The 19,571-nt window shown below is 32.4% G+C and overlaps 1 protein-coding gene across 8 annotated transcripts in view; it reads right to left on the reverse strand.

Moving 5' to 3' along the window:
* The window catches only part of DENND1B (DENN domain containing 1B), a 272,297-nt gene that overhangs the window by 138,097 nt on the left and 114,629 nt on the right, over positions 1-19,571 (reverse strand). For all 8 annotated transcript variants that reach the window (XM_032288625.1, XM_032288622.1, XM_032288621.1 and 5 more), the window contains exons 6-7: positions 7,264-7,333; positions 703-783 (exon numbers count right to left, since the gene is read on the reverse strand). In XM_032288625.1, the coding sequence (XP_032144516.1) occupies positions 703-783; positions 7,264-7,333 (151 nt within the window). The remainder of the gene's footprint in view (positions 1-702; positions 784-7,263; positions 7,334-19,571) is intronic.

Raw genomic sequence — 19,571 nt, forward strand, 5'->3', positions numbered from 1 at the left:
ATTTTAGAAGAAAATAAATATAAATTTTAATAGTCTATCCAGTATGCCAAATTCACAAAGAAAATAAAAGCAGCCATATTTTATAATCTTGAACTTTGAACATTTACAAAAATTCCCAAAACATGAGTGTTTTTAGATATAGATGGCACAGTTCATTAAGTTTCAATAGGACAATAAATAATCTATCCCATCATAGGCTTGCTGTTTTGACAAACAGCAGGTCAATCATATTTCCAGTATTTTGTGATTATACGAAAAGATATATTGATGTATAAGAAAGAAGACAAAACTTTTCACCGAGAATTTTTATCATATAGTTACATGTTATATGTCATTTTCTGTTCTTACTAAGTATTGTTTTCATTTTAGGAGGGTTATTAAGCATGTGTGTGTATTCCTTTATTATGCACAGATTTCACCTAAAAATCAATGTTTCTTACAACCAAAATATCCTCATAGATTTGGTTTCTTTTAGTTTATAATAATTTTTTTAATTCAATAATTCAACAAAATTATAAAAATACACACCTGATATATCAAGTTACAATTGTTACAGCATGTTAAACTGCTACGTTAGTACTAGCAATGAAGTTTTCCTGGAAGCAGAGATGACTTGGCAAAGAATTACCTGAAGGTTCATGTGTTTGTAACAAAATTGAGACAGCTATGACTCCAAAAAACAATTACTGATTGAATACTTACCACACTCAAGTTGACAGGAGTATTTGCCTTTGGTACTGGGTGGTTATACAGTGATTTGAGAGTTTCATTCAGATCATTTTCCTAGGGAAAAGAAAATGCACATTTTATAAATAAGACACATACCAAGCAATGTCAATTAAAACTACTTAATAAAACAGTCCACTGTGGCTTTTCATATTAGACATATTTTATATAAATGTTTTAAACAAAAACATGTGAAATAACTGAAATTAAAATATTTGAGTCTAGTAAATATGAAAACATATTTAAATCTGTTTATCCAGAAGAATAATGTCAATACTTATACTTAGTATAAATGTGTATTTTGAAACAGTTACATATTATACAAATATCATAAAAGGAAATTATCTAAATCATTAAATCCAATAAGAACAATGGGATTGAACAAAAATAGCAATATAACTTATCAGATCACAGAGTACTCTCATTTTCCATTTTCATTTTAAAATCCTAAACCAATTTTTAAGGAATAGAAACAATTTAAATAAGATTATTATACTAAAAATGCAATGTAGAGGAAACAATTGCTAAATATGTCTTTTCTACATTGCTACTGATTACTACTTGACCCACAATAAATGGGATTAAATAAAACATACAACAAATCTACTTCATAGAATTTGTATAATAATACTGTGCCTTGATGTGCAACCTCAATTTTTCTGCATCACATGCTACAAATCTAGTAATAAATGTACAATGATTTTTATAAACATATTATCTTTAGTCTCTATTTTCATGTTGGAGGGAATAAATCAAATGAAAAAGCAATTGTTCAGAGAAGTTGGCAATTTTATTAAGTTTGGATATGAGACATAGACTTCTCACGATATTTCTTATGCCTTGTCTATCCACTTATACCAAAATTCAATAAAGCAGATCTCTGTAACTACTTTCAAAAGTATTCATTTAAAACTACTTATTTGAAATACTCTTCAGAATGACCTAAAAAGACTATAAACAATTGATCTCTTGACCATTTATACAATGAAGTGTACCAGAGAATACTGCAGATGATACCAATCGCCTTTGCATAAGAGACTCATACAGTTATGTTTTAGAATCACATTTTAGAAGGACTGCAAAATAAACAATTTACCTCTTAAACTTTTAAACAATGAAGGATAACATGGAAAATTGTGGATCATATTGATACTCTGTTTATACAAAATTCCTACAGGTAGAAAAATGTTTAGACTAGCTTTTAAAAATCCTCTGCACTGTCTTACATTGATCAGGTAAGAGTAATTTGAACTGTAAAAGTTATTTAAATAACCTATCGCACTGAATTAGAAATGAACAGAAAAAAGTACTACAATTACAAATCTACTTCTAGTTTAACTAATGCTATAAACTTATAATACTTCTTCCTCAAATAAAGAACACAAATGGAGCCTCCCTATTTCCTCTTCTCAGAAAGCCAAAATTATATCAATTTGCTTATAGCTATTTTATTTTATGTATTCCAGTATTACTGATGGTTTCAGGAAAAATAAAATGATAGGCAATATGGAAATACTAATAATTTATCAGTAACAGTTACTAAAAGTTATAAAATACAGAAAAAGTATCCCAAATTTAGACAACTAATATAATTAATGTGAATTCCACATGTACATTCACAAAAACAAACAATAAGAAATTATCATGAATAATTTAACCAGAATTCTGATTTTGACTTTTCATTGCAAAAAATAAATAGTTGTATTTCCAGTTATTTTCTTAAGCAAGTGAATGACTTATAGCTTCAACATAAAATCATTCAACTGTAAAATGATGTCAATATATATTTCAAATAATTAAGCTATCAAATATAGAGAGAAAAATACTGACATGCACAAACACATATACATTAACAACTAGACTTTTGACAAACATTAAAACTTGCAATTATATTATAATAAACTTGGTTGACAAATTAGAAAATTGTTCACTAGAAGAGTAAAGAGTACCTTAATTTATTACTAACACCTTTAAATTCTATAATACCTCTCTTACTTTCCAAGTGACAGAACTAGTTATCTGACTTATAGACACTGTACTTTAATCAAAGTCACAAGGGAGTTCAAGACCGGCCTGGCCAACATGGCAACACCCTGTCTCTACTAAAAATACAAAAATTAGCTGGGCGTGGTGGTACACACCTGTAATCCTAGCTACTCTGTAGGCTGAGGCAGGAGAATCACTTGAACCCAGGAGGTGGAGGTTGCAGTGAGCTAAGATCATGCCACTGCACACCAGCCTTGACAACAGAGAAGACTGTTTCCAAAAAAAAAAAAAAAAAAACATAAATAAATTAAAAATACAACTTAGTCCTGGTATGGTGGCTCATAACTGTAATCCCAGCACTTGGGGAGGCCGAGGTGGAAGGATCATGAGGTCAGGAGTTCGAGACCAGTCTAGCCAATATGGTGAAACCCTGTTTGTACCAAAAATACAAAAATTAGCTGGGCATGGTGGCACACACCTGCAGTCCCAGCTACTCAGAAGGCTGAGGAAGAAGAAACACTTGAACTGGGGAGGCGGAGGTTGCAGTGAGCCACAGAGCAAGACTCAATCTCATTAAAAAGAAAAAAGATAAGAAAGAAAAAAAAGAAAGGAACTTAAATCCTGGATTTTAGGATTCAATCAAACCACACTGCCAAAAGTCCAGTTACATTTGTACTGCCAATACTACATTAAGTTACCTGGGAACAGTCATAAACATTTTAATTCTAAGGTGACCACACTCACTTGTACTTGAGACCACCACCACTTAAGGCAAATGAAAGATTTTAGCTGGCTTATCAAAATCACTAATTTTTATTCTTACAAGCTTATTTTCAAATACAGTCTGTATCCATGTAAGCATAGAACTTGTTTCACCAAGCTGAGCAGACAGAAATGTCTATACTATTTTAACTGAACTGTATTACCAAGGCAATATAATTTTTAAAAATTAAATGAAAACTCAAAATACAGGCTGGGTGTGGTGGCTCATGCCTGTAATCCCAACACTTTGGGAGGCTGAGGTGGGCAGATCACAAGGTCAGGAGCTTGAGACCAGCCTGACCAATATGGTGAAACCCTACGTCTACTAAAAATACAAAAAAAAAACTTAGCAAGGCATGGTGGTGCGTGCCTATAATCCCAGCTACTCGGGAGAATCATTTGAACCCGGGAAGTGCAGGTTGCAATGAGTAGAGATTGTGCCACTGCATTCTAGCGTGGGCAACAGAGCAAGATTCTGTCTAAAACAAACAAACAAAACCCTCAAAATACTATGCCCAGGAGGATATTTTGCTCCAAATTCAGTCAACAGAACTTTTAAAACATATAAAGAAATAAATGATTGTATACTGAAAAGCTAAAAATAAGCTTTTCCTATGGAAAAAATTAGGATGAGAAAAACGACATTCTGTCTTACTATATCCCATTTTAAAAAATTCCATCAATAATTTTGACTATGGTTGCCTTTAAAACACTGGCATACAGAATCTAATGAACAAAAAAGTCACAATATCTGGATATTAGTTTCTTTTACTATAAAATGGAGATCTAAAAACTGAATATTAGAAACTTTCTAATGTATTTTTACTTATTCTCCACCTTTTGACTCAATACCTTTTGCTATGGGAGACACAGCGATAGAAGATTTCCAACTCTTAATTATTACTTTAGATGTGCAGACACAGAATTACATACAACCCAGTGTAAATGCTCTAGAAACCCACAGAATGCATCACCTACCTCAACCTGGAAAGTCAGGAAAAGCCTCTAGAGAATTACTTGTGCTGAAATTAGGTTTCAAAAGAGTACACTAACTCTTAAAACATAAGTGTGCTACCATTAATAATTAGTGAGTGGTCTGTAATCTTGACAGACAACTGTGTAGAGTTATGTTCTGGGAAATTTAAGTGGCTCAAAACAATTAGATAGTACATTATGTGCAGCAGATGAGTGGAAGCAGATTAATCCAGAGAGAAGGTCAGAAGCCAGACCATAAAGTTACTATACATCATGCTGCTCACAGTTTAAACTTTATTCTAAGAAAAAGAGGAGACTGTAGAGAGATTATAAGCAGTGGAATAATCAGTTTCCAAAAAGTTCACCATGAAAAGTGTGGTATGTAGACAAAGAGTATGTCTGAAATGCCCATCAATAGTATCTAGAAAAAAAAGAACCAAGAATAGAACATAAGTAACACCAAAATGTTAGGTGTCGATGGAGGAAAAAGGCCCAGAAAGAAACTGAGCTCATAAGTAAAACAAGAAAGAGACAATGTCAGGGCAGCCAAGAAAAACACAATGTCAAGTGTGAGAGGGACCAAATAAGCATTTAAATAGCTAACTAGAGAATAGAAAGTACACCATAAGTGAGAAAATTAATACACAATAGCCAATTATAAAGAATTTTAAAAATGCATTTTATTTCAATTGAGCTGTGTCAAATAGCATAGCTAATATCTTAGTAAATTAGCTCTTGTTAAAAACCTCAAAGTAGTGGCCGGGCGCGGTGGCTCACGCCTGTAGTCCCAGCACTTTGGTAGGCCGAGGCGGGTGGATCACGAGGTCAAGAGATCAAGACCAACCTGGTCAACATGGTGAAACCCCGTCTCTACTAAAAATACAAAAAATATCAGCTGGGCATGGTGGCGCGTGCCTGTGATCCCAGCTACTCAGGAGGCTGAGGCAGGAGAATTGCCTGAACCCAGGAGGCGGAGGTTGCGGTGAGCCGAGATCGCGCCATTGCACTCCAGCCTGGGTAACAAGAGCGAAACTCCGTCTCAAAAAAAAAAAAAAAAAAAAAAAAAAAAAAAAAAACCTCAAAGTATGGCCAGGCTTGGTAGATGCGAGGCAGAGGCAGGAAGATCCTGTGAGGCCAAGAATTTGAGACCAGCCTAGGCAGAGCAGTGAGATTCTGTCTGTGCAAAACATTTCAAACTTAGTTAGTTGTGGTGGCATGTGCCCATAGTTCCAGCTACTTGAGAGACTGAGGTAAGCGGATCACTTGAGCCTAGGAGGTTGAGGCTGCAGTGAGTGATGATCACAAAACTGCACTCCAACTCTGGGCAGCAGAACAAGACCTTGTCTCCAAAACAATTTTTTTAAAAAAGTGAAAGAATAATTAAGGGAAAAAAATTAAAAAATTATTATCTGAGAGAAGTTTGTTCATTCCAAAGCAAACTTCAGCTTTTCTTTCTTTTTTTTTAAGGAAAAAAAAAAAAGCATAAAGACTTTTATTGAGAGCTAAAACTATAAAATTCTTTGAAGAAAACTTTAAAACTTTGGATTTGGTAAGATTTCTTGGATATGATACCAAAAGCACAGGCAACCAAAGAAAAAGAAAAAGTAGATAAATTGGACTTCATTAAAATTAAAAACTTTTGTGCATCAAACAATACTATCAAAAGAGTAAAATGGCAGGCAAACCATGCATTGGAATAGAATACTCGCAAATCACCTAATAAGAAATGAATATTTGAATATATGAAGAACTCCTACAATTCAACAACAAAAAACACAACATGATTTAAAAACGAGCAAAGGACATGAACAGATCTTCTACAACTTTTGACTCAATACCTATTTGCTGTTAGAGACACAGAGACAGAAGAGTTCTAACAAATACTTCTCTAGAGACTTTTCCTGACTCTCCAGGTTGAATCAGATGATGCTTGCTGTGTTCCCAGAGCATTTACACTGGGTTGTAATTTTCTGTCTGCACAACTAAACACCTTTTCTAAAGAAGACATACAAATGGAAAGTAAATATCCAATAGCGCTATTCATTAAGGAAATGCAAATTAAAATCACAATGATACAACACTTTGCACACACATTATCCAAAAAAGAAAAGAAAAGAACAAGTATTGGCAAGATTGTGAGGGAAACGGGACCCTTGTAAGTTACTGAAGGAAATGGAAAATAGTGTGGCCACTGTGGAAAATGCTCTCATGATTCCTCAAAAAATGAAACATAGAATTACCATACTACCCAGTAATTCCACTTTTAGGTATATACCCAAAAGGATTGAACCCAAAGGCTGGAACATTATCTATACAAACATCTTCATAGCTGCATTATTCACAATACCCAAAAAGTAGAGGAAGCACCCCCAGTGTCTATTGATAGATAAAAGAATGAACAAACTGTGGTGTATTCATATTCAGTCTTAAAAAAATTCTGACACATGCTATAACACGGATGAATCTTGAAGACATTATGCTAAATGAAATAAGCCAGTCACTTAGCAAATAAGGACAAATACTTTGTGAGTCCAATTACATGAGAGACATAGAGTAGTCAGGTTCATACACATGATACTATGGTGGTTGCCAGGGATTGTGAGGGTTGGGGAGAAATGAGTAGATATTGTTTAATGGGTATAGACAGAGTTTTAGACTGGCAAGGTAAAAAAAAGATGTATGGTATTGATGGTTGCAGACCAACATTAATGTACTTAATGTCACAAAACTATACACTGAAAAATGGTTAATACGTTAAGTTTTATGTTATGCCATTTTATCACAATTAAAAAATGGGGAAAAAAAACAGCTTACCAGTTCCTTAGCCAAGTAATCTGCAAGAGTATTTAGAAGCTTGTAATACACTTCAAACCAGGGAAGGTAACTGCAAGAGAATTATTTAAAAATGTATAGACATAAAATTCAAAACAAGTAGACTATATAAACAATTTATTTTAATTCAAACATATTAATCCTGGAAGTCAAAAAAGAACTATATCCATTTTCTTTACTTTTTCAGTGAAGTTTTACATGTTATTTATTATGTTTTCATAAAACAAATCACAATCTAGAGTTCTATTTAAAAAGCTGTCCATTACATACTTCTATTTTTATATCAGCAGTATCTAAAACTATTTTCATAGTATTCAATGAAAGCATGTATAAAATAAAAATTAACCATTGTAAAAAAAATCATATAAAAACTAATTTTAAAAAGCTTTTAAAACAAAAGATTTCAAAATTCCTTTTAAAATGTTACTGGAGTATATAATACAACAGAACTATGTTTTAAATAAATTCTTCAGAAAAGATGTTTAAGAATGATGGCAAATTTCAAAATAACTCAATACAAATATCAGAAAGACTATCTAAAAATTTTAAAAATTGTAAATGACTTATGTATCAATATCAAATATAATTCAAAATTTATTTTAATTGTGCTAGATAAAAGTATAATCTTTATGATAGCTAAATACTAAAGCTAAAAATCAAATAAAACAAAATATATATTCTTTCTTAAAAATTAAAATAGTATATTTTAAAATGTCTGAAGATTTTAATGGTAAACTGTACGTTTTTCACGTAGAAAAGAGAAAATCACAAAATACACTGTTGTTAATTATCAATTAACAAATACTCATTACTTTTCTTCAAACCATTAGAACATGCATGCTACTTTTAAAGAGAAAATATTGGTGTTGCTTTTACTACATTAATTGTACACAGATTAAGAGTACATGCACAAAACATAAAATTTTAAAATCAATAAGTAGAACATAAAAAATAGCATTCTAACACGATTTTTTTCATATAATGTCTGATTTGTTAGTGACTATGAATGATGCCTTTTGAATCTGAAAGCAGTAATAAAAGAAGTTAGGTAAACTATACTATCTTTACTCGGCAGAATATTATAGAGTTATTTAAAATGATAATTATAAATACTAAGTAGAAATATGAAAATTCCCATGATATTTTAAAATATCTACCCAATTTCTGGTTAAGTCGAACATATTGGCTGTGCGCATATATCTCTGTGTCCTCTGGAAATAACATAAAAATGACAATACCTGAATAAAAAGGGTATAAATTAATGAATACAAGCAAAATGAGGGAAAAAATAGCAATGCAGGTGGATGGCTTTGTAAATATGGTAAACAGAGAGGTAACAGCAAAAGAGAGGAAAGCAAAATCCAAACACCATTAGAAAGGAAAAGGACCAGCAGATGTGCTCTGCACAGAGTTCTGAAGCACTGATTTAACAATATGTCAGAGAAAAAAAACCCTTGAAGTCCTATTTTCTTGGAATGAAACCCAACACTATACATGCAATGTTTCCAATTCAGTTTAATACCTTCCTTTTGAATATAAATCAACAGCCAACCACCAGATATTTGAGGAAATACAAATATAAAATCATGTTTATATTGAACAACATAAAAGGAGCTACAAGTAAATATAGACAGTACAAACAGCTGAAGAGAACTCCAAAACTTAAGTTTAAGTTTAGTAGCTGAATTAAGAGCAGGAAGCTATTAAACAAAACTAAACTTTTTTAAAAAGTAAAAAAAGAGAATTTCAGACAGGAAAAAAGAGCTTTAAGAAATTCTAAAGGCTAAAAAAAATTAAAGTTAATGGAAAGTTTAGATGATAACTCCAGAAAAATCCCCCAGAAACTAGAATATAAACAATAATAACAGAAAAAAATTAAACTATTAGACCATCAATGTCAACTATCATAAAGCTATAGTCATTCCATAAAGAAAAAATAGAGGAAATAAATGAATAAAAGTTTCATTTTAAAGAATTACTGGAAATTTTCCCAGAACTTCAGACATGAGTCTCTAGACTGAAAGAGTGAGTGAATGAACAGCATAAAAAATGTACCAAACCAGAGTATCAGTGTAAAATTCCAAAACAAGGGATAGAAGAGTGCCTAAGGGTTTCCAAAGAGACAAAAACCAAGTAACAAACAAAGGGATCAAGTTTAAAAATGTCATCGAACCTCTCAAGAGCAATGCTGGAAGTTAGAAGATAATGCCTTCAAAATACAGAGGTTAAATTCTTTGCACTCAAGACTTCTGTGTCCAGACAAACAATCAATAAAGTGTGAGGACAGATTAATAGCATTTGCAGTCAGGCAAGGACTCAAAACTCCACCTCCTAAGACATCCCAAAGGATGGCTAAAACAAAATAAAGGAGATGAAAAAAAGGAATACATGGGTGTAGGAGGAAAGAAATCTAAGATCATGGAAGAAGAGTGAAGTCCTAGGATAAGAGTTGTGCAAAGGCCTCTAGAGCAAGCAGTCCAGACTGAAGCAGTAATGAAGGCTCTAGAAGGGAGATGCCAGAACAGGGTGTTTACAATAAACACACTGGCAACTTTGCATGGAAGCCTGGAAAAATCTGGATAGGTATGAGACATATCTGTGATAGTTTTGGGGAATCTAAAAATTAGAAATTACTATTGGTAATCTCAATTTTCCTATTTAAATTATTCAACTCTTGAAGCCCTAGTTCCTAGATGGCTATTCTACTACGTATATCCTCTACTTACAAAAAAACCCAAAAACCTCACAAATTACTAATACTGTTACATTACTAACTAAATATAATACAAATCAGTACATCATAGTTTCTACATTCACTATAACTCAAAGAAAAAATATTCATGGCAAATCTTCTAACAATATACATAATCTTTAGTTTAGAGCATAATTTATTTCATTTGTGGTCATTTCAAACGTGAAGAAATTGCTATTTCCAGACAATTTCGACGTGTAATGTAGTTCAGGCCTAAAAATTCAGATGAGACCTAATCTATTCAAAGAAAGGTGTTGGTCTGTTTCTATTCTAACTCTCAAGGAGCTTTAGATAAAGCAAAATGTATCGGTTGTTGGTGGCTGCATGCCTACCTGTTAATGGTTACATTGTCATTTTCACCTTATTTAAATAAAGTGAAACCTTTGGTAACAATTTTTCTTTCCTGGTCTACTATAAAAACAAAATACATACATATATGTATGTATCTATGTATGTATGTATGTATGTATGTGTGTGTGTATAATAATTATGTTATTAGAAAATAAGATAACGTTTTTTCCTTCCGGACCAAAATCCTCAACATTTATTTCAATGTTCTGGCTTTCTGAAGTTTATATTACTGTTTTTCACTGGTTATCTTCCCCTTTCAATTTCCTTTCAAATTGCAAAGGCATATCAGAACCAAATTTTTCATTAAGAAGCTAATTTATACATATAAACATCATTTATCTGTAAGATTATTTCCTTGTCTTTGAGTAAATAATTGATTAATATATCCATATTCAGGTTACTTTAAAAATTTTAAACAGTGCTAGACATTTTGGTATCTACATAATTATTACTGTTTTTTACATGTCCAAGAATAATATGCTTTACTGAATTTCATCCTGCTACCAGGCTATGACTTAATCTATAAATTAAACTAACACTATTTAGAAATAAGGTTTACCCTTATGGGATATTTCTCATAGTCATCTCTAAGGCCCCAAAATGCTTTATTATTTCTTTGGAGAGTATAACTCACTAGTTAGTTATATGTCCATCTGGGGGCTGAGAACAGAATCTAAGAATCATAGAATTTATGTGTTAAAAAATTGGAAGTGCAGGAAGTAAAGTTACTTAAGGAGTAACTATTTGAATGACAGTATGCTAGGTACTTACATGTATTATCTTGTTTAATTCTTACCCTAATGCTTTGATACATACTTGACTAAACTAAGATAAAGCAGCTTATCTAGGGTCACAAAGCTATGGAATGGCAATCTTGGGATTAGAACCCTAATCAACTTGACTGAATAATATATGCTCAGGGGTCTACCACAGACAGCCTATCACCCTATGTTGGCATGTATTTCTATACAGTGAGCCTCTGAATAAACATGTTCAATGACGAGGCATTTCAGGCAGCTAAATAAATGGAGACAAAAATCATTCTGTTGTAATCTTAAATTAGCCTACCTATAAGTTCTATGCACTGAAGCAAATTCTATCTTCCAATATTCATGTTTATTTAACATTCAGAGCACTACTTTTATGACTTTTAAATTACAGTTTGTTCATGTGGGCAAATTTTCCAACAAATAGAGATGTATTTAATGTGATTCTTTTAATTCACATTTTGTTAAATCCTTCCAATTTTAAATTTGATATTGCTTCTGTGTTCATCATTGTGGATAAAAATTCTGAAAAGGATATGGCCAGCAAACGTGTTCAAGATGCCTCCCAAAATAACACAATTCATCAACACTCTATGAGATTGTAACCTAATCAAAAGACACAATTGTATCATCTAACCAACACCTTTCTCTATACCCAATTTGTCTGTGAAATATTAGAAGGGACTCAAATTTCAACTACAGCACTCCCTTATAGATCAGTAGGTACTATCCCCATAATAAACCAAGCCTAGTTATGAACAATGCTCTCTTTGTAAACATGTACTGGCTCTCACTGATAACTTTCTCCTTTTAAAGAGTACATATCATTCATATTTTTTAATAAAAACATCACATATAAAAGTGGAACTACTCTATAACACAGCCACGCTCCTAGAAATATCAAGAAAGCAAGGAGATTTTCTGATGTAAATAAACAACATCTACAACAGAGTGCAAACTGGCTATTTGCAGGCTGCATCTAGCCCAAGGGCATATTTTGTTCGGTCAATACTGTGTTGTTTAATTAAATAAGCTGCCAACCTCCAAATCTGAGATAATTCACTGTAAAAATCTGGACTTCTTGTTCCTCTCAAAAAAATCAAAAGAACTGGTAGCATTGGCCATACATATTTCACTGTGCAACAAATGCCTAGAACTGAGTTATGGCTTTTGTCTCCGAGTATGGTATGTACTATTCAGATCACCATACTTAGCCCAACTCCCTATTGTTAGGCACTTAACAGGTTTCTCTCATTTGAGTCCCCTACCTGGTCCACATAGGTAACTGAATTCAAAACTCCCGATAAGCATCAACTTCCAAGCAGGAAATCCTACTTACTACCCACTTTCTTATCTGATAAGAAAATGATCCAGAGTACACAAAGTAGTCCAGTAATTCCAATTTGAACTAAACTCTGTATACACTTTAAGTCTAAATATATTGCAAAAAACATCCTTTTTTAAAAGGAAGTTATGTCCAAAACTTTTGAAACACACACACACACACACACACACACACACACACACACACACACACACACACACACATATAAAATACTATAAATTATACAAGCTTATGTGGCTAGGGTAGGAAATGTTATTTTCCTGTCTTTATTTTGAGGTTTCTTAGGTTATTTTCAAACAATATATGTTCAAAGCAACTAATTTTAAACTGATTATCAATAAGGTAAAATGTTAAAATGGTTTTCACTAAACTTTATAGTCCCAAAGACAGTCAAAATCTGTTTTCTTACAACAGACCACAAAAATCCTAGGGAGTTAAAAAAAAAAAAAAAATCTCAGCATATCGTAATAAATGAATAAGACATTTTACTTGAATTTTTAAAACTGAACATGTAACTTCTTTAAACAAAGAATAACTGTGACTCTTATATAAGTCTTGCCAACATATATAAAACATTATAAGTAATTATTTTAAAACAAAGTACAGGAGATAAGTTAAAATTTAATTGTCAGATCATTTCCTTAATTTTCTATAAAGACATAAGGCAAAAGAAAGTCATGAGCCCATTTTGCAGTAGAAAGAAGACTTCCCCCACACTTCTACTTCCACCATAGAGCTGATAAAACGTTTACATTCAAAAGTCAAAGGTTAAATAATGGAAAGGAAATGTTTTTTGTCAAACAGTCAGGTAACCACTAAAGTCTAAGTGATCAGCAGGAACCTAACTTATAGTAATCAAATAAAACTAAGGAAACTGCCTTTCCGTAGGAAAACGTCTAATGTCTAGAGGCTGTTTTTCTGTCTGGAAAATTGACACAAAATGTGTAAAATTGAAACATTCTGCTTCTAAGGGATTTGCCCAAAGGAAGAGTGTGAAAGCTTCAAGTTTGGCATGAGTTAAAGCGGGGAAGGGTAACTACAAAGGCCCTAAACATAAATCTGTCTTCCTCATTGGAGTATTTAATTTTGAACCCTTGGCGACAATTTTATAGTTGTAAAATTATGTTAATCAAATTAGGTAAAAAAGTTATTTTTTGCATTTTTGCTAGCATATGAAACCATTCTAAATATGAACAATTGACAGATTTAAATTAGTAATATCTCAGGATATTTATGAAACCTTGTTAAAACTAGAATAGTCATGTCATAGAAAGAACTAAAGAACAGAACAGTGCTCAAAATTAAATATCAACTTTTATATTAAATAGGCCTAAATTCTAATATTTTTTTTTGAAAAGGTGAACAAAATAAGTAGAAATCAAAGAAATATACTAACTTTCAAATCTTGCAACAGCATAAATCCAGGAGAAAACGGACACATGGTTTATATAACATGATGTGCCATTTTCTCAATTAGAACTCTGAGGTAAATCTAGATTACGGTAATTTCAAGTCCTACAATAGCATCATCCTGGAGTAGATAAAAGGGGCTTGAAAGCATTATATACAACTTTTCTAGCTTAGAACTCTTAAGGACTAGAATGGTTTTTGGGTTGTTTTTTATTTTAATAAAGTATATATGTCACTAAGCAGACCACTTGGCTATGGTAAACAAACACTAAATGATGTTGCTGTTAATTCATTGTCACTTGGTATCAGGAGGATCAACATCTTTAACCTAAGAGTCTCTGCTAGTCAGGAAATCCAAACAAAATTATTTTATGCTATTTCTAACAAAAACATTCTATCAATTTACACTATTTTATTTTACTTTGCATTAAAATACCTTAAAGCTTCTTCAATATATGTCATTTTAATTATGTCTACGCTTTTATAAGGACCTAAATTATTTTAAACTGATCAACATCAACAAAAACTCAGAAGACATTCATAAATATTTTTCTTTTACAATTTTTAGATAAAAAGACAAATTCAAACAGTAGAAAATAACTCACAAATGAGAAGATTTTTTATGAAGTATATTTTATCACAATAGAAAAAAAATTCGTGTTTAGGATATTGGAAGGACAATAGGAAAAACATCAACTAATTTCTATCCAAGAATCTTAATTCCTTTGCTACTGACAATGAACTCTGGATAATAAAGCCATTATTATCTCACAATAGAATACCTACAAATGGAGTATGCTTCAATATAAAGGCACCAACTTTGCACAAAAGACAGCTTCAAGGAGAAGGTATTAAAATTTTTTAATATCCAAAAGTCATGACACATTTCAGGTAAAGATACAAGAAAGTGATTAAACATAACCTATAATTAGAAGGGATATATTTTTGTGTGAAATCTCAACTTATAAGCAAAAAAAAAAAAACCAGAAATGGACAATTGTTAGATTGTATGTGTAAAAATTCTAGGTACTTATGGAGGATAAAATGAAAGCCACTGATGAACTGCTTTAGCTGCATTCATTTATTTTACAAATTGTGAATACAGACTATAGTTAATCATTTACTTTGACATACAGAAAAATTTGTAAATGTATCTTAGCAAATCTTTTAAAAATAAAACTAGAACTGAATACCAAAACATAATCAACAATCATGTGTTCACAAATATAAGTGACTTATTTTATCTTTTAAACTTCTCTGGATACTCCAATTTTTCTATAGCAAAATAAGTTATTTTTGTTATCAGAAAATATGGGTAAAAGCATATGCCTATGTCTTGCTTATGCAGGTATTTTGTCATACTTCTCAATAAATTTTGGCCCTATTAAGCACATGAATTCTAAATGCCAGGTCACTCCTACAAAACTGACTGCAAACAATAAGGCCTTGGCCAGCTACCCATAAATAACTCAGAAAATGAGCATAGTTGATCTCTCATATACTGCTGGAAGCAGCACAGTCTGTTATAAAGGAAGCTGGCTTGTAAATTAAGAGACCTGACTACCCTAAACCACTGTATGAATAGCTCATTAGATAATCCTACCTTCCTTTTCCTTCTAAAATTATTAGTTACTCTAAGTCTTGATTTCATAGTGAAATAAGACAAACTCGGCCAGGCACCGTGGCTCATGCCTGTAATCCCAGCACTTTGAGAGGCTGAGATGGGTGGATCGTGAGGTCAGGAGTTCAAGATCATCCTGGCCAACATGATGGCGAAACCCTGTGTCTACTAAAAACACAAAAATTAGCTGGGTGCAGTGATGCGCACCTGTAGTCCCAGCTACTCAGGAGGCTGAGGTAGGAGAATCTCTGGAACCCGGGAGGTGGAGGCTGCAGTGAGCCGAGATTGCACTATTGCATTCCAGACTAGGCGACAGGCAAAAAACTCCCCCCTCAAAAAAAAAAAAAAAAAAAAAACAGACTTTTTTCAACCACATCTTAAGGGTATACGGTAAAATTAAATAACTACTGTTAGAGGAGGAGAAAAAAATAAATTTTAAATGTAATAGAATTTCTCCAACCATCTTACAAATCATTCCCATCTGGCACATTTTGTGTTGAATTACAAAGAAACATCAATATCTGGCTGGAAGATTGTAAAGCCACCCCATCAGCAATATTTTTTTTCTTTAAATTCCAATTTTCAAGGACACAGAATAAAACTGTCCCATTCCCATTCTTAATTTTGCTACATCACCGTGATCACCTGACTGGTACAGAGTACCTATACTAAATCATACTAATAAGATAATTTCCCATCCTGCAAACACACACATATTTTACACCTGGCAAAAAATGATCTAGCTGGTTGGGTGCGGTGGCTCTCGCCTGTAACCCCAGTACTTTGGGAGGCCGAGGCGGGGATCACCTGAAGTGGGGAGTTCCAGACCAGCCTGACCAACATGGAGAAACCCCACCTCTGCTAAAAATACAAAATTAGTCGGGCGTGGTGGGGCATGCCTGTAATTCCAGCTCAGCTGAGACAGAAGAATTGCTTGAACCCAGGAGGCGGAGGTTGTGATGAGCCGAGATCATACCATTGCACTGCAGCCTCGGCAACAAAGAGTAAAACTCCTTCTCAAAAAAAAAAAAAAAAAAAAACAACTATTTTTTAATATAGTACCTATAGTTCCATATTTATAGTTTACTAGCTATATAATAACATCTCAAAGTTTTAGAGTAGGAAAAAATTGAAATGATTTTTGCTTATGTAAGAAGTAGATAAATGCTGAAGCATAAAAAGTAAAAAAAAAAAATAGAGGGTATATCCTTTTAGACTTTTTTATAAGTACATACACTCATATATTAATGTCTAAATATTTATGTGTTAGCTATTTCTTAAAAATACATATACATTTACATATATGTATAACGTTCTCTACAAACATAAGAACATAATATAAACATTACTTTGAAATTTTTCATCATGTTACAATAGATTATAAACATTTCTCTAAGTCAGAGTGCATATGTGTGTATATTTTTTTAATAGCAAAAAAAATTGTATTAATCATCCATTTACTTATTCAATAATTATCTATTAAATCTATGCACTATTGTAGACACTGGGAATATGTAAGTAAACAAAAGACAAAAATCCCTGCCCTCATGGAGATAACATTCTGGTGGGAGAGAAAGGAAGGGGCTGTGGGACAGGGAGGAGGTTAGAAAATGTACCATAATATAGCTAATCAATTCCTATTGAGAGGCATTCATGTTGTCATTACTTTTATTTTATTTTATTTTATTTTTGAGATGGAGTTTCACTCTGTTGCCAGGCTGGCGTGCAGTGGTGCGACCTTGGCTCACTGTAACCTCTGCCTCCTGGGTTCAAGTGATTCTCCTACCTCAGCCTCCTGAGTAGCTGGGATTAAAGGAGTGAGCCACCATGCTCAGCTAATTTTTGTATTTTCAGTAGAGACAGGATTTCACCATGTTGGCCAGGATGGTCTCCATCTCTTGGCGTCATGATCCACCCACCTCTGCCTCCCAAAGTGCTGGGATTACACGTGAGCCATTGCGCCCGGCCTAAATTTATTTTTTATTATTTCTTTAAATTGACAGATAAAATTTTATGTACTTATTGCGTATACTTGAAAATATTATGTTTTCAATTATATATACATTGTGGAATGACTAAATCTAGCTAATTAGCATTTTTTCATCCTATAAACCATGTTGTAATAAATATCTTCGTTCACACTTTTCCGTTCACTGTTAGAAATAATCCTGGGATTTAAATTCCTAGAACTGAAATTACTGAGTGAATAAATATAAGATTTTATTATTCTAATAGATATTAAATTTTTCTTCAAAAGCTTATACCATTTTATAATACTTCAAACAGCACATGAAGTGTGTTTTCTCTCATGCTTATTTAAAATTTTTTTCAATTCTGCCAACCTTAATGGGCTCATTTCTTTACCCTCAGTAAGGCTGAGCATCATTCATAGCTACATATGTTATTTATATTTCCTCTGTGAGTTATCAGATGCTTTACTTATTTTTCTATCAGGTTATTTTTCTTATTAATTTGTAGGGCTTATTATGTGTTTTGGCTATTAGCCCTTTCTTATAGTGGTTGTAAATATATTTCCACTAGTTTATTATTTGCATTTTAAATTTTCTTATTATACTTGTCACCATACAAGCATTTTCATCATTATGTACTCAAATACACAAATATTTTAGGGATTCCATGTAGGCTCTCACTGCCACAGTAAATTTTTTCTTCTAGTTGACATTTAGAGTTTTATCCATCCTTTCAACAATTAGAAAGTTAAAAGTGGTGAAGGACCATTAAACCAGGTGGATAAACTGGGACCAAAAGCACCATAATTCCAGTTACTACTGCACTTATAGAAATCTGTCAAAATTCCTTTCCAGGAGACACACTGATTATAGCTTACAAATAGACATTTACCTAACTATAATTTTCCAATTTTTAGAATAAGATGCTGAATTCCATGGTAACTGATTCCTCCATTAACTATTAAAATTAAATAGTTATCTAATTTGCTGGTTATTCTCTTAATCAGCTCTTCTCAAAGAATCCCTTCACATACTGTCTTTCAGGGAAAATATTGAGATATGCCATTAAAATCTTAAAATGGCAATATTTTTCTAATTTATTAGGAAAATAAGATTTTTTCTAAATTTAAGATTTAATATTTTCCTCTATGATTTTTCTAAATTTAAGATTTTCTAAATTTAAGATTTTCCTCTATGATTTTTTCATCAAGCTTTGACACCTCCTATTTCTTATCTACCAAAAGCACTGCACTGTCAAATGACAAAATAAATATAAAAGGAAAAATTATTTTAAATAAAAGATAAAATATTCAATAATGATTATTGTAAAATGGTCTCCTTGTTGGTATACATGATTTTTTACTTTTGGTTTTCATTATGTTTATATAATATAATCATATTTTCTGCAGGTAAAAACTATTCCTACTTCAAAAAGGATACCTAAACATTCAGGTGTTCTTCTATAGATACAAGTTTAGAATCACAGATAGAAATAATTTGATTATTTTATTTGCTTTAGATTCTGTTTCCTATAAATTAATAACAATTGAATTGCCAATATGAACATTTTATTAATCTTTCTGTCATTTCACAATTATATTTCATATTTTGTATAAATATTTTCAAGTAATGATGGCTTCCCTTAATTTAAACAGAAATTCCTAGAATTTTAAATTCTTAATTTAAACAGAAATGTACAGAAACTATTCTAAACATTCAATAATCATTTGTGAATGATTAATAAGTTCAACGTATTCAAAGTATTTTAAGGGTTCAAAACAAAAGGCTCAGACTTTTAAGTTATAAATATCAGGAGGTCAGTTTGGAGGCAGTGAGGTAAGATACAAAATCAGACTCAAATCTTACCTGAAAATGATGTTTATAATGTACTCTCAAATGGGTGCACAAAATCAATAATGGGGTGTGTGTGTGTGTGTGTGTGTGTGTGTGTGTGTGTGTGTGTATGGTGTGGGGGATGGGTGTGTGTGTGTAGGGGGATTGTGTGGAGGGGTGTGGGTGTGTGTGTTGTGTGGGTATGGGTGTGTGTGGGGGGGGGGGGGGGGGGGGGGGGGGG

Source organism: Sapajus apella, unplaced genomic scaffold (assembly GCF_009761245.1).
Source record: "Sapajus apella isolate SASKATOON/1434 unplaced genomic scaffold, GSC_monkey_1.0 scaffold22, whole genome shotgun sequence".
NCBI classification, from domain to species: Eukaryota; Metazoa; Chordata; class Mammalia; order Primates; family Cebidae; genus Sapajus; species Sapajus apella.